The sequence below is a fragment of the Setaria viridis genome, chromosome 3 (assembly GCF_005286985.2).
Source record: "Setaria viridis chromosome 3, Setaria_viridis_v4.0, whole genome shotgun sequence".
Lineage (NCBI taxonomy): Eukaryota > Viridiplantae > Streptophyta > Magnoliopsida > Poales > Poaceae > Setaria > Setaria viridis.
The window spans coordinates 8,881,043-8,894,844 of NC_048265.2; the positions used below are offsets into that span (position 1 = coordinate 8,881,043).

At 47.4% G+C, this 13,802-nt stretch overlaps 2 protein-coding genes across 7 annotated transcripts; both read left to right on the forward strand.

Annotated features, from left to right (window-relative positions):
- Positions 1-3,600: 3,600 nt before the first annotated feature.
- LOC117849578 (uncharacterized) lies at positions 3,601-5,796 on the forward strand. The gene is made up of 2 exons (XM_034731172.2): positions 3,601-4,367; positions 5,046-5,796. The coding sequence occupies exons 1-2, from the start codon at positions 3,895-3,897 to the stop codon at positions 5,602-5,604; spliced, it is 1,032 nt and encodes a 343-aa protein (XP_034587063.1). The 5' UTR covers positions 3,601-3,894; the 3' UTR covers positions 5,605-5,796.
- A 703-nt stretch (positions 5,797-6,499) lies between these two features.
- LOC117849577 (uncharacterized) lies at positions 6,500-10,781 on the forward strand. 6 transcript variants are annotated; one of them, XM_034731168.2, is made up of 7 exons: positions 6,500-6,686; positions 7,757-7,956; positions 8,284-8,408; positions 8,602-8,704; positions 8,851-9,333; positions 9,717-10,054; positions 10,287-10,781. In XM_034731168.2, the coding sequence occupies exons 2-7, from the start codon at positions 7,839-7,841 to the stop codon at positions 10,452-10,454; spliced, it is 1,335 nt and encodes a 444-aa protein (XP_034587059.1). In that variant the 5' UTR covers positions 6,500-6,686; positions 7,757-7,838; the 3' UTR covers positions 10,455-10,781. The 6 variants fall into 6 exon arrangements, with proteins under 6 accessions (XP_034587059.1, XP_034587058.1, XP_034587056.1 ...); XM_034731167.2 differs by having other exon boundaries at positions 6,503-6,686; positions 7,754-7,956; positions 10,278-10,781; XM_034731165.2 differs by having other exon boundaries at positions 6,503-6,686; positions 10,278-10,781.
- Positions 10,782-13,802: the final 3,021 nt, after the last annotated feature.

The following is a 13,802-nucleotide window of genomic DNA, read 5'->3' on the forward strand; positions in this document are numbered from 1 at the left end:
GCTGGCAGCTGAAAATAGTAGCTTCTCCTAATTCTGTGAAGTGATTCTTCATCCTAATTTTAAGAGTTTATGCTAGAGAATCAAAGAGAATCAATTTCAACCACAGAATCACTTCTCTTAAAGAATCAGCTCTCATAGAGAATCATAATCAGATGGAGCTCCACCAAATAGGCCCTAAAGCTCAACCATGTGGCATTTTGGTAGATTTCGAATCACTACTTGCTTCGATGGCATATCTGGTAGACTCATTGCCTAGTCCTGGCTGCACCTACACCTACACCTACACCCACTGGATGATCCTATATCAACGGTGATGATGGTTAGGTAGAAGGCTACATAATACATCCTTTTCCATATGATCTTTACTTCTATGTGTGGTAGAGCTCCTCATGTGTTCCTACTACATATTTCATTGGTGAAGACGTATGGGTGCTTGATCGTTGTTTGTGTTGGCTCACCCACTGTCCGCGCAGTCCAAACATGTCGTTGTCATCAGGTCCAAGACCAAAAGTCATGTCTCCTTCTCCTTTGTTCCTCTAGGCTCCGTGGTTATGCAGCAAGGCTATACACATGACACATGACATCTTTTTCCATGCGCTCTTTACTTCTACGCATGGTGGAGGTAGCTCATGCTTTCGCATTACATTTTTCAATGATGAAGACGTCGCACTTGGGGCGCTTGGTCATATTCACCGCATTGGATCGCCCACTGCTAGGGACTGGCGCTGGAGTAGCAGGACATAATGGTAGTGCGTACTGTCTAAATACATTGTCATCATCAGGGCCAAGACCAAATACTTCATGTCTCGTTCTCCTTCGTTACTCTAGGCTACGTCATAACCATCTCTTCTCTCTTTCTTTGTCTTTCATGGACATCGTTAGAGTCCATTAGCGCTTCCTTGTGGCACTAAGAATTTTGAATTATCAATCAGATATTATTTCTGAGTTGACTTGTAATGGAGGAGGCTGCGCACGCCACATTGCTAGGATCTCGCAAACGGCTTGGCATCTAGAAGCGTCGTCGTTGTAACAGTACCTAGTTCGTTTGTAGGCGCTGGTTCCCTTTGATGAGATGAGCTAGTGCGACTTTGAATGGATATGTGAACTTCTTAATTTGCTAGCAAGTAGGAGTATGTTTATTTTAATCGCTATCTGACACATCCATACGGTCTTCGATATTCTTCGTATATATTTTCTTCCTTAATTATCCTCCTTGGACTATTGTTTTGGAATCCTACTTCCTCCGTTCCAAATTGCAGGTCATTTCAACTTTCTTGGAGAGTCAAACCATTTTATATTTGAACTATGAAAATATATTTAATAAAGAATCTAATAGTATTTATTTGATATAATAAATGTTAGTACTTTATTATATAAATTTGGTCAAACTTAGCATGTTTTGATTTTTTAAGAAAATTAGAATAAATTAACGGAGGGAGTATCTTGTTACCTGTTCTACACCTAGCTAGCTTACGTCAAATATGAACCCTGGATTTGATACTGATATCTATATATGCATATGCAATGGATCTTAGACTTTGTAATTGGGAACAACCAAAACAACGGTATGGATTATTTTTGCACTTATTAATTGGTAATTTCTAGGATTTTGTAAGCGGCGGTGGTGGAAATTCTTAATTTATTATATTTATTAGTAGTATTTGGCATGGACTCTTCGTGCTAGTTTAGACCATTAGATCTTCATAAAATCCAACGGTGTGCGTTCTTCTCTTTTTCCGATTAACATGGTAATTTTTAGACCCTCGGTGAACGTAGTAACTTCTTTTAACGCTATTGTATTAAGATAATAGATGATAATGATTCCTTTCCTTTTGCGATAGACTATATTTTTAGCTAGCGGAGGAGTGGAGATGTATTAATTGGGCCCATTTTCTTTTTTCCTTTCTTTTTTCATTTCCAGGAGGAGGGGGAGATGTATTAATTGTTTGTGGGAGACATCACAATCCCTGATTACGACTTGCTCTATACTTCGTTCATCTTTCATTGAGGTGGCTAAATCCGCCTTTCGGGGTGCTAGGAGTATGTAAAAAAGTGTACATGCGCCACGACCTCAACCTTTTGTATTGGTCTAAACTCTAAAGCCTCGGATGCTTGGATCGGGGGATGCTTTTTTGTTTTTTCTCATCAGACGTGATGCATAAATAAAGGGCAATGTCTGTCCCATCCCAATATCCCATCTCCCATGCAAAAGATGTGATCACTGCAGAGGAATAACCCCCATCCATGGTCTTAGAGTCTGAACTAGCGCACTCTATATACAAAATAAGAACCACGCGCGGCAAGCAGGAACACAATAATCGGATCGCCGCCCACCACTGTACCACGTCCACGATGGAGCATGAGCATCCATCTCCTCGGATGATTCAACGGACGGACGATAGCTGGATGCGCGACACACCTCTCGCGGCCGCGGATGGTGCGCGTCCATCCGCCGCCGCAACTCGCCGGCACGCGGGCTGCAGGCCCGAACACTGCATCGGCCCCTTCCCTGTCTTGTCCCCTCCCGGCTCCCGTCGCCATCGCGCGGCGCCCAAAAGCTCCCGCGCCTGTTCACACCTCCGCGCGTGGGGAAATGGCCGGACCGGTCCCGCCGCGCGCCCACATGCTGCGGGTGGATTGGTTGAATACGCGCGCGCGCGTGCCAGTTCAGTGCCAGGGCAGGCCCCCGTCGGTCTGGCCGGCACGCCGCCGGCCGCCGCTTGGCCGACGTCATTTGGAGGGAATGGCCGCCGCAACGCAAGGCTGCAGGCCTGCAGCCGGCACTTGCAGTGCTGCGTGGCATATGAGTATATGACTGGCCTGGCACTCCAGGGGTACGATCGTGCGGTTTAGTGGCAAGCGTCTCCCTGTCTCGTGGCGAGTAGACTAATCAGGATTTTTTCATTAAGAAAAACAGATTTGCTCTTAACAAAACGGAGCGGGAGGATGACGCGGCACGGGTAGAGAACCGGAGACAGCAACCTCGGCGTTTCTTATGGTTCCTGTCAACTGATGGTGCCAAAATAAGGAGAGGAAGAATATATAATCCAAACGCCCGCCAAACATGTGAGAGCGAGGAAATATCTTGTCAATCAGTGAGATAGTCGTCGTCGTGCACAACATGCAGTCGTCGGCGCGGCACAGTGTCTGCACGCTCCTGACTCGGGCCAAACCCTGGTCGATCGTCAGCCCCGGCCGGTTCACGCCTAACACAAACGGATTAATTTAAAAAAAAAACATGGCTAATAAGCTATGCGCAGAGATGGAATCTGGCAAGTTGAATGTACGAATAAAACCATCTAATGATCACGGTGATGAAATTGTGCCTGTCCTTGCCGAAAAGGATCGCGAGTTCGGCAAGCGGATCCATCGATCGGTCGGTCGACAAGGCGTGTGCCGCCCCTTTTCCACGTGTTGCTCAAGGAAGGCGCGCCGGTGTACCGCCCGGCCGGGCCGGCAGGTAGCATTCACATGCCGGAACGAATGCGTTTTCCGGAGGCGTACGTGCGTGGCATGGACGGGCAACACGCGAAAGCAAAGGTTAACACGAATTTGTCTTTAATTAAAAAGGGTTAACACGAACGAGTAGCGCCTAAACAATTGCAGACAGCCAGGGTTAAGAAGATCGAAGGAGAGGCTAGAATATACTACACGCCAATTATCAAATTGGCGAAGAGTATTAATACTGTTCTTTAATACGACGCACGGGCGCCAAGTTTTTATTCCAAATAATAAATCCAAGAGCCCCGTGTCCCCCCCCCCCCCCCCCCCTCTCTGTCTCTCTCTAAAGCGGCGAAGACTTGCCCAAGTTCAACGCTTCTCTCCCTCTCAGCGCAGTCCCAGCCCTCCCGTTGCACACTTGACTAGCTCCCTCCAGACTTCGATCGCCACGCCATGTCTGATGGAGCAGGAGCGGGGGGTCAAGGCCATGGGGGCCTCTACGGGGATCCTGCCGCGGCTGATCACTTCACCGCCTTCGACCACGACGACTTCTTCTTCCAGAGAACGCCGTACGCCGGGGAAGGCAGCGGCGGCGGCGATGGGCTGACGACGCCGTACTCAAGCATCACGGACTACCTGCAGGGCTTCCTGGAGCCTGCGGGGCTCGCTGCGCACCTCGACGTGCCGTGCCGGTTGGGCGATGACGACGCCGTGAAGCAGGAAATGGAGGTGCGGTTGATCCGCCATGACGGCCCGGCGGCCAGTGCGCCGGTCACGCCGAACTCGTCGTCGGTGCTGTCGTCGTCCAGCTGCGAGGCTGGTGGTGCCGACGAGGAGACGCAGCGCCGGTGCAAGAATATGCTGGAGGGGGAAGAAGAGGAACAGGAGATGGATGCCGAGGGATCTGCAGCCGATCGGAACTGCAAGTAAGTCTAGAATTGTTCTGGTGCAAAACCAAAACTATCTCTGCACGATCTTCTTGTTGATTGTATTATTGTATAACAGTCGCGGTTAATTTATCACAACATAGTAGGAACGAACAAAGAAATTTCATTTCAAGTGCTAGATCTTTTTTTATATACCAGCTGGTGTGAACATACAAGGGCTTAGGGTTTGCTACCTAACTTGACCGACAAACAAAGTAGGCTTACTATCACTATACTCAATTCTATTAAAAAAATATGTTTAGCTTAGTTAAACTGCACTTGCCCTCTCGTTAAATATACAAATCATTCTATTAGCATGGTATTCAAAATCAAGCTCTGTCTGGTGGTTTCTCACACGATATAATGATGCATCATGTGTACCATCTATTGCTACAAAACTGATCCACAGTTTATAAAACCACTTTCCCATTTGAATCTAGCTATATAATTCGACCAAGTATTTTGGGACAGGGCACGCGTCCTTCATGAATGAATGCCCATTCTGACGACTTTGCACTCAGTACGTATTAGCTGGTCAGTGATCATCGACCAATCGGTGATTCAGGACCCCCACAAAGATCGAAATCCTTTGTACTGCAGTTGGGTTGGGAGTGTGACCTGTCCTTGTTGTATGAGTATGACATATTGGCCAATGGCCATGTTTAATTCCTTTATCAGGAGGAGCAAAGCTGCAGAGAAGAAGGCGAGGGGCGAGAAGAAGCCGCGGGAGCCCCGCGTGGCGTTCATGACCAAAAGCGAGGTCGACCACCTCGAGGACGGATACCGGTGGCGCAAGTACGGCCAGAAGGCCGTCAAGAACAGCTCGTACCCGAGGAGCTACTACCGGTGCACGGCGGCGCGGTGCGGGGTCAAGAAGCGGGTCGAGCGCTCGCACCAGGACCCCTCCACGGTCGTCACCACCTACGAGGGCCAGCACACGCACCCGAGGCCCGCGAGCCTCCTCGTCAGGGGCGGCGCCGGCGGCGGGGCCTACGCGGCGCCGCCGCCGCAGCTTGGGCTTGGCTTCCGCCCAGACCTGCGCGCGATGATCGACAGCTACGCTCACGGCACGCGCATGGCGCCCGGGAGCTTGCTGCTGCCTCGTCCTGCCGGCCTGCCCTCGCCGGCGCCGGGGCTTCTTCAGGAGCACCGCCGCTCTTCTTCGCATTTGGCGGCTGCGTACGGTGGCGCCGTGCTGGACTTCGTTCCGTCCGCGATGGGCGATGGGCATGCATGAGCGTTGCTCACTCTTTTTTCCAGGCCGGCGTATATATTTGCCACTTCAGTTAAATGTTACTACTAATTAGTTACTGAAATGAAGTGTTCTTTATTCTTTTGAGGTGAGGCTCGGTCCCCATTTGCCGTTTTATATCTCTGTCGCTCGATGGAGTTACTTGAATGAAGTGTTGCACGAACGGTTTCACAGGCCTTTGCCGTTTGGTCTTTGACGAGCCATTTTATCTCTGTCGCTCGAGCGTCAGTGCTAGTGCTGAGCTTCGCGCGGGCGGTGTGGCTCTAACTTGGCTTCCTTCCATATGTGGGATTAGCAATTATTTGCCATTCTTATAGGAGCATAAGCGGTAACATATTCGCATTGCTTCCTTGACCTACTATCATTGACCTGGTCCCAAATAACCTCACATGGCAGTCATTACGAGAACTGACACTTACTATACATTGTCGCAGTTTTTAACAAATTTTTAGATAATGAGCTTTGACAATTAATAGCAACATGATATTTGTATTGCCTATTTTGTTTTCACTATCATATTCTTTTGCAGACATAGCAAAAATGCATCTCACAGATTGTGTCATCGTTCAAAATGACTTGTATAATATTCATGGTCTTCGCACTATTCAGGTCGAGTTTTTTGTTTTTACTATTCAGCTCAATGTGTACTTCAGCGTCTAGATGCAGTAGTACACTAGCACAGGCACCGTCCACGTGTGCGCATCCCCACCATCGAAATCAAATACATTCCCCCCTGCCCCGCTTGCCTGCTTGGTTTGGGGTCTGGTCCGCTCGGGTCAACAGAGCCCGGGCTCATCGGCACGCTTCCATGTGGGACCACAGGTCATTGTCCCACTTGTCAGGTGAACTTTAGACTGCGGTGACCGACGACCGTATACATTCCTCGTCTCGGTAGCGGCCGCTCCCCTGTTTCTCCGCGCTCCCTCCCCGCCTTGCCTCTCTACCCGAACCCGACTGCTGCCTCGACGCCGAGGGGGAGGAGGAGTCGTCGTCGACGGCGACCAGGGAGCGCGGAGACGCCAGCAAAGGGGCACCAGAAGTCCAGAACGCGAGCAACGAGCTGTTCGGTGAGCTTCCCTCTCGTCTCCCCTCTCCTCCTCCTCTGCTCCTCCCATGTCGAGTGGCCTTTACTTGCCGCATCTTAATTCGCTGTCAATTTCTGCCCCGGCTCTGTTCATCTCAGCGGTCATTTAGGATCCGTGTGCTTATTTTTAAGTGTTTCGTGAGCGTATGCCATGTGCTTTCGTCTACTACTCGATAATTCCTGCTCGAACCACGAATCAGATTTTCTATTACTATTAGATTGGTTTCCCCCCGCTTATTGCTAACTTTTGAAATTCGAACGACGTGGTTTGAGTGCCGGGCGGAGTGGGGATTGGGGAAAGGAAGGAAGGAACAGGCGTCTGGGGTCGCGCTGACCAGGTCTTCCTGTTTCCGGATACCAAAGTAACTTTGACTTGGAATGCTAGTAGAAATCGCGCGTTTTGACGTGGTCTTAGCCAGTCTTAGGGAGTTGGTTGTTCCAATTCCAACTTGCGAGACGGTCTCCTGCGAAACTGCGCTAGTTTCTGCTCTGAATTTCTTGCCCGGTCTGTAGCTAAACATGACAACATAAGAACCTTTCTTATATGGATTGAGTGCTTGGTGGTTATGGCGGTTCAGGCATAATGAATGTATAGACGATGCTAGGCTGGTTGCTTGGTTGGGTGGTTCCTAGTCACGTCAAGGTCTGGTGCACTGCACACCACCACAATCCATGGAGCATCATCGAGTAGCTAAGGCCCGAGGATAAACAATTTCTAAACTTAGTTTTCCCTTTTCTTTTCCGAGATATTCCTGATAAAAACAGCCTCAAGTACTTCTTTTTAATTTTGCTTGTCCGGTTTTCTTTGAAGTATGCCACCTAATCTCTTTCAATGTACACGATGTTAGTTCTGCTGCGATGGGATGGATATGATACATCAGATTTCAAAAGAATAGGCCTTTTGCCAAAGATATTGTGCATAATGTTAAATTTACTTAAAAAAACGATATAAGTTAAATACGTTTTTTCCAGTGCCTCATTAGCCTGTAGTAAATAGACAGTTTACTAGTTCAAATCTTGACTAATTTTTCAAGTGATGTTTATGTTCAGCAGTTGGTCTATTTTCTACTGGAACTGCAGTTCTTTCAACATGCCTTTTGCAATTGCCTATTAAGGAAAAATAGAATGTTAAAGAATGGACTGTTTAGGAACGCAGGAACCCCATTCAATCGGTACATCCAATGGACTTTTTAAAGATCCTCATTATCAAAAGTGTACGTTTGACCAAACATCAAGGGCGAACCAGCAAAATGGTAAGCGCAAATCCACTGTGTTAGACACATGTTAATGTTTTCCAACTCTCAGAATCCTTCTTGGAGAACATCTGAATCATCACTGTATTGCTATGGAACTAAACTTTTGTTCTGTGGTTGTGTCAAAATAAACACTTCACCTGAGAAACAAGGCCATGTAGTAGTAAACAGTGCTCACTGCTCAGGCCTGGGGCATGTTCCTAAATTTTACCGAAGTTCTTAGAACTCAGTTCACTGAAATGTATTTAGTTCTTAGAAATCACTCATATCCAATAAAACAGTAATATTTGTCCCCTATTTTCACAAGCTACATTGATGTCACTGCAGGATGTTCCAGTAATGAAGTATCAAAACATAATATTGGAATCGCTGAAGTCCATTTCTCACGGGATGATTCTAGTGCAGAAATGACCAATTTACACCCACTCTTACCATGTGATTATGGATCATCGGTAATTACTTTTTTTTCATTCTTATTTCTTGTCATGGCACATCTAGCATTTCCCCACTTGGGACATACTTCATTAGCTATTTAATCGAAAAGTTAGCTGAGTGTTTGCAGTTTTTCATTTTCTATAGCCATATCCTCCACTATATTTATTTACTTCCTCAAGTATACACCATTGAACCATGTGTGGTTTTCAGGTTCCTACACTGACACCATGCTGCTCACACCCTGAAACTGTATTCTCACCTAATTGGAAACAGGATGATCCTCAGACAAAAGCAATGTATCACAATGGTGCAGGTTATCCCGATTCTGAATCCACCCCCCCCCCCCCCACCCCCCCATAAAGAAAATCAATAATGATTTTGATACTCAGGTTTTTTTTACCGTAATCTGTTTCGTACGTCAACAGAGCAACAATTTCATTTTTTTTCTTGTCATTGCAGCAACGGATGACAACTCTGAGTTTCTTCAACTAATTTTTAGTGACACTTACGAAGGGAACAGTTCAAGTGAACTGCAAATTTGGGATATTTTAGATCTGTATTTCCCTGAAAGCTTTGCCGCTGTTCAATTCAATACGCTGATGGGTTTTGGAAATGATGATTGTAGTTATAATGAGTGTGTGGATGCTGCTGATATGGTAGCGATGGGCATTTCTCCCCCAGATAAAACAAGGGGCGTGGATGATGCTACTTGCAGGGCTCCAGTTGATTATACTAGCTTTTACCTTCAAAATAGACCATCAGATTCAGAGAATGAGTGCAGCTCTGCCTCTTGCATGGTGACAGGATATGAATGTACTGATAATCAAGAACTACCAGTAGGTCTTCTGAATTTAATGGATATTGGTTCACCAGGCAATTCAGATGACTTATCCAGACCATCACTGAACACAAAAAACATCGTGCTTGTGCTGGATTTGGATGGTAAGCTGACTTATCATTCTGCAAACCTTCAAGTTAGAAAGATTTCCTGTCTCATAATTTTTCCTTTTGGTGGGAGATTGTCCAATGATTTTTGGTTAATTTGCATTCAATCTTTTCTTTTTCGTTTTCTTTTAAACATTTTTGAGCTAGAGAAGTAGAGATTAGGATATAGCTTTATGTTTAATATCTGACCGCATTCTCTTTGACAAAATAACGCCCATTTCAGCAGCTTATTATCTGTCCCCTCACTAGCAAAAATTTTGTGTCCTAAAAAAAGGTTCTCCAGAATCCGGCTCTATTCTCAGCATTTTTAGTTTGCCAGCTAATCATTTTTTGTTTTTGGCTACAGCTGTGTGATAGTCTAAACTATTTCTTCTTTGCAGAAACCCTTGTTCATTCAAAGCTACAACCCTGTGATAATTTTGACTTCACCCTTCAAGTTTTCTTTAATATGGAAGATCATACAGTATACGTGAGGCAGAGGCCTCACCTCGAGATGTTCTTCAACCGAGTTGCTCAGATGTTTGAGGTTGTCGTTTTCACAGCTAGTGAGAGTGTTTATGCTGAGCCTCTACTAGATAAACTCGATCCAGATCGGAAACTGATTTCACGCCGTTTTTACCGTGAATCGTGTACATTTTCCAATGGTAGCTACACAAAGGACCTAACAATTTTCGGAGTTGACTTGGCAAAAGTTGTGATAGTTGACAATACTCCACAGGTAAAACTTTACTATCAGATGTGAATTTATATTTCATCACCAAATGTGTTTCTGGTATCTAGTTTTTAACCAAATGAATTCTTATTTTAAAACTGATCTCGTTAGACCTAAGGTTTCTGCTCTTACATGTGCATGGCTGTGCATGCTGATTGTAGTTTCTCTTGCCTAATTCTAAGATGTTTTACATGGTGTTGGGACTGTGCAATGCTCACATTTTCATCAGGTCTTCCAGCTGCAGGTCGACAACGGCATACCCATAAAGAGCTGGTTTGATGACCCCACAGATGTTGAGTTGATGGAACTGCTTCAATTCCTTGCGACCCTCGTTGATGCCAAGGATGTTCGACCAATAATCTCCAAGAACTTCAACAACAAACCTCAATTGATAGGATCGGATTAGATAAAGTAATGTTTGTTCCCTCTTTGTTTGAGAACCCCCATTTCTTTTTTTCCAAAACATTTGAACCTCCATTTCTGCGTCCAGGTCATTCTGGGTTCAGGTTATTCTTGGCCTCTTGGGTAATTAGGTATAGAATCGACACATAATGTTCATGATATGTTAGTAGTTACAGGTATGACGGCACAACCGCACAAGCCATAGTCACTGCCATGACATTGCATGGTTCCTTAGTTTCATGTATTGCAGAGGTACGTAGTGTGTAAGGGAACTAAATTACCAGACATTACTTTGTGAATCAAATTGTGACTGTTCAACGATTTCTACTCATTCTAGCCGAAAGGTTTTCGGTGGATACAGAACACCTTAAAATTTAGACATCGGACATTCTGCTTTGAACTCTGTCATCAAGCATAGGAATGTTCCGACGAGGACCCGCCGGCCTCTTGCGTATAGATGGCTAGATGGGTCGCCTGATATTAGCCCAATTTAGCCCGGCCTGACTAGGCCCGGCACGAATAGATTCGATGGCTTTTTCGTGCCGTACCGAACTCCTAGCCCAAGTCCGGCATGATGGCCTTTTTATCGTGCCGGCCCAGCCCACTAGCACGGCTGGCACTACCGTGTTAGTGTCGGGCCAGGCACTACAAGCAAAAAGAAATCTAAGAGGAATTCATGAATCCATCACACAAATATACACTCATACCAAATCCATCACATAAAATTCACTGAAAATGGATCCCCGTCGTCCGTGGATGGAGCAGTGGGAGTCGCTCCCGACGGTGGAGCACGGCAGCGACGCGGCTCCCGTGGCAGTGGCGGGCGACGCCCCTCCCGACCGCAGGCACGGCTCCCAGCAGAAGAGAGAGGGGTGCTGGCGTGAGCAGGGGGAGGCAGGAGGGAGTGGCGGGCTGGCGGCTGCTTGGTGTGTTGGGGGGAGGGGAGAGGATAATGTTATGGTTTATATATTTATATGAGGTATCGCTGGTAGCTGGTGGCAGGCCGAGCCGGTCAAAAATCGTGCTGGGCTTGGGTTGGCCTAGCGTGCCGGGAGGCGGCCCAAGCACGGTACAACGCATCATGCCGGGCCAGTCTAGGTACTATACACTTCGGGCCATGCTGGGCTTTTTCGGGCTGTGCTAAGGCTGCCCAGCAGGCCTGGCCCATCCGGCCATCTAGTCTTGCGTAATACTCTGTCACTCGTCACGCCTACCATGTCCTCCCGTTACCGCCGGTTCACGCCGTTGTCCTCGTCCCAGTTGGCCCCGGAGATTGTTCAGGCCACTGCCTGTTGGTTTGTGCAGAAAAGAAAAGCCACCGAGTTCGATGCGTCGCTGGCCGAATCACAGCTACGGTTTACGTCTCTGGACCAGCCTGCCATGTGGGCCACGGAACCTGGATCGTTTAGGTCATATCGCATTGAATATTTGAAAGTTAATTAGAAGCAATAAATATGTGTTAACTATAAAATTAATTACACATAGGGAATCTAAACGACGAGACGAATATATTAAGGGCCTGTTTGGCAGAGCTCCAGCTCTGAAAAAACAGCTCCAGATCCATAGATCCACCTAGCTCTACCATACAGCTGCTCCACCGTGGATCTGAAATCTCAAAAAGCGTTTGGTACAGCTCCACTCTTATCTTTGTGTCACTGGCAATTTGGACCCATGCATCAGAATTAAAAAAAAAAAAGAAAAAACATCTTCTTCACGGTGAGTGTGACCTCTCCACGCCTCCGCTGCCTTCCTTGCCGAGCGCTGCCACGCCTGCGGACCCGCCGCTCTCCTGCGCTCCGGCGGCAAGGGCGAGCAGGGGCGGGCGGGGCTCCGGCGGCAGAGGCGGGCAGGGCTCGAGCGGTAGGGGCGCGCGGGGCTCCGGCAGGACGGCCTCCAGTGGCAGGGGTGGGCGGGGCTCCGGCGGTAGAGGCGGGCGGGGCTTGGGCGGTAGGGGCGCGCGGGGCTCCGGCAGGGCGGCCTCCAGTGGCAGGGGCGGGCGGGGCTCCGGCGGTAGAGGCGGGTGGGGCTCCGATGGTAGGGGCGAGCGGGGCTCTGGCGGGGTGGCCTCCAATGGCAGGGGCGGGTGGGGCTCCAGTGGCAAGGGCGGGCAGGCGCAAGCAGGGGCGGGTGGGGCTCTAGTGGGCGGAGCGAGCGTGGCGGGCGGGGCGAGCAGAGGCGAGCAAGGCTCCGGCGGGTAGGGGCGGACAACGACAGAAGAGGAAGGACTCCAGTGTGTCGCACGGAGAAGAAGAAAAGGAAATAGAACGAACCGGTCATTTTCCACTAATGAGTGGCAGTGGTGGGTAATTTTCTCCAACTCCACCAAATTTGATTTCGTGGAGCACCCCCTGAGGTGCTCCACCAAATCCATGGATCTGGGGGTAGATCCACCGTTTTCGTGGAGCAGCTCTACGGTGGAGTTGCTGGAGCTAAAACCGTTTGGCTGGAAAAATCGGGAGCGGAGCTGTTTTTGAGGATCTGGAGCTACATGGAGCTCTGCCAAACAGGCCCTAAATCTAATTAATCCATCATTAGTAGAATCTATTAAATCTAATTAATCTATCATTAGCAGATGATTACTGTAGCAGCACATTATCAAATCATGGACTAATTAGACTTAATAGATTCATCTTGTCTTTTAGCCTCCATCTATTCAATGGGTTTTGTAAATAATCTATATTTAATACTTCTAATTAATATCTAAATATTCGATGTGATCGGAACTAAGGGGGTGTTTGGGAACACCGTGCTAAACTTTAGCACCTGTCACATCGGATGTTTGATACTAATTAGGAGTATTAAACATAGTCTAAATACAAAACTAATTGCATAGATGGAGTCTAATTCGCGAGATGAATCTATTAAACCTAATTAGTCCATGATTTGACAATATGGTGTTACAGTAACCATTTGCTAATGATGGATTAATTAGCCTTAATAGATTCGTCTCGCGAATTAGACTCCATCTGTTCAATTAATTTTGTAATTAGCTCATATTTAGTTCTTCTAATTAGTATCTGAATATTTGACGTGACTCTACTAAAATTTAACATATCATATCTAAATACCCTAAAATTTAGATCGGGATCCAAACACAGCACGATCCCTAAGATCGGGATCCAAACACCCCTAAATGCTGCACCAACCCTGCATCGGGTTCAACCCTACATCGTTGTTCACGCCTGCCATGTGGGCCACGGAACCCGCATTAAATGCTTCACCAACCCTACATCGGCGTTCGCGCCGTTGTCCTCGTCACAGTTGGCCCCGGAGATTGTTCAGGCCACTGCCTGTTGGGCCTTAGTTGTCTAATTTTAAGGTGTCAAAATTACTATAGCACTGTAGCGTTTCA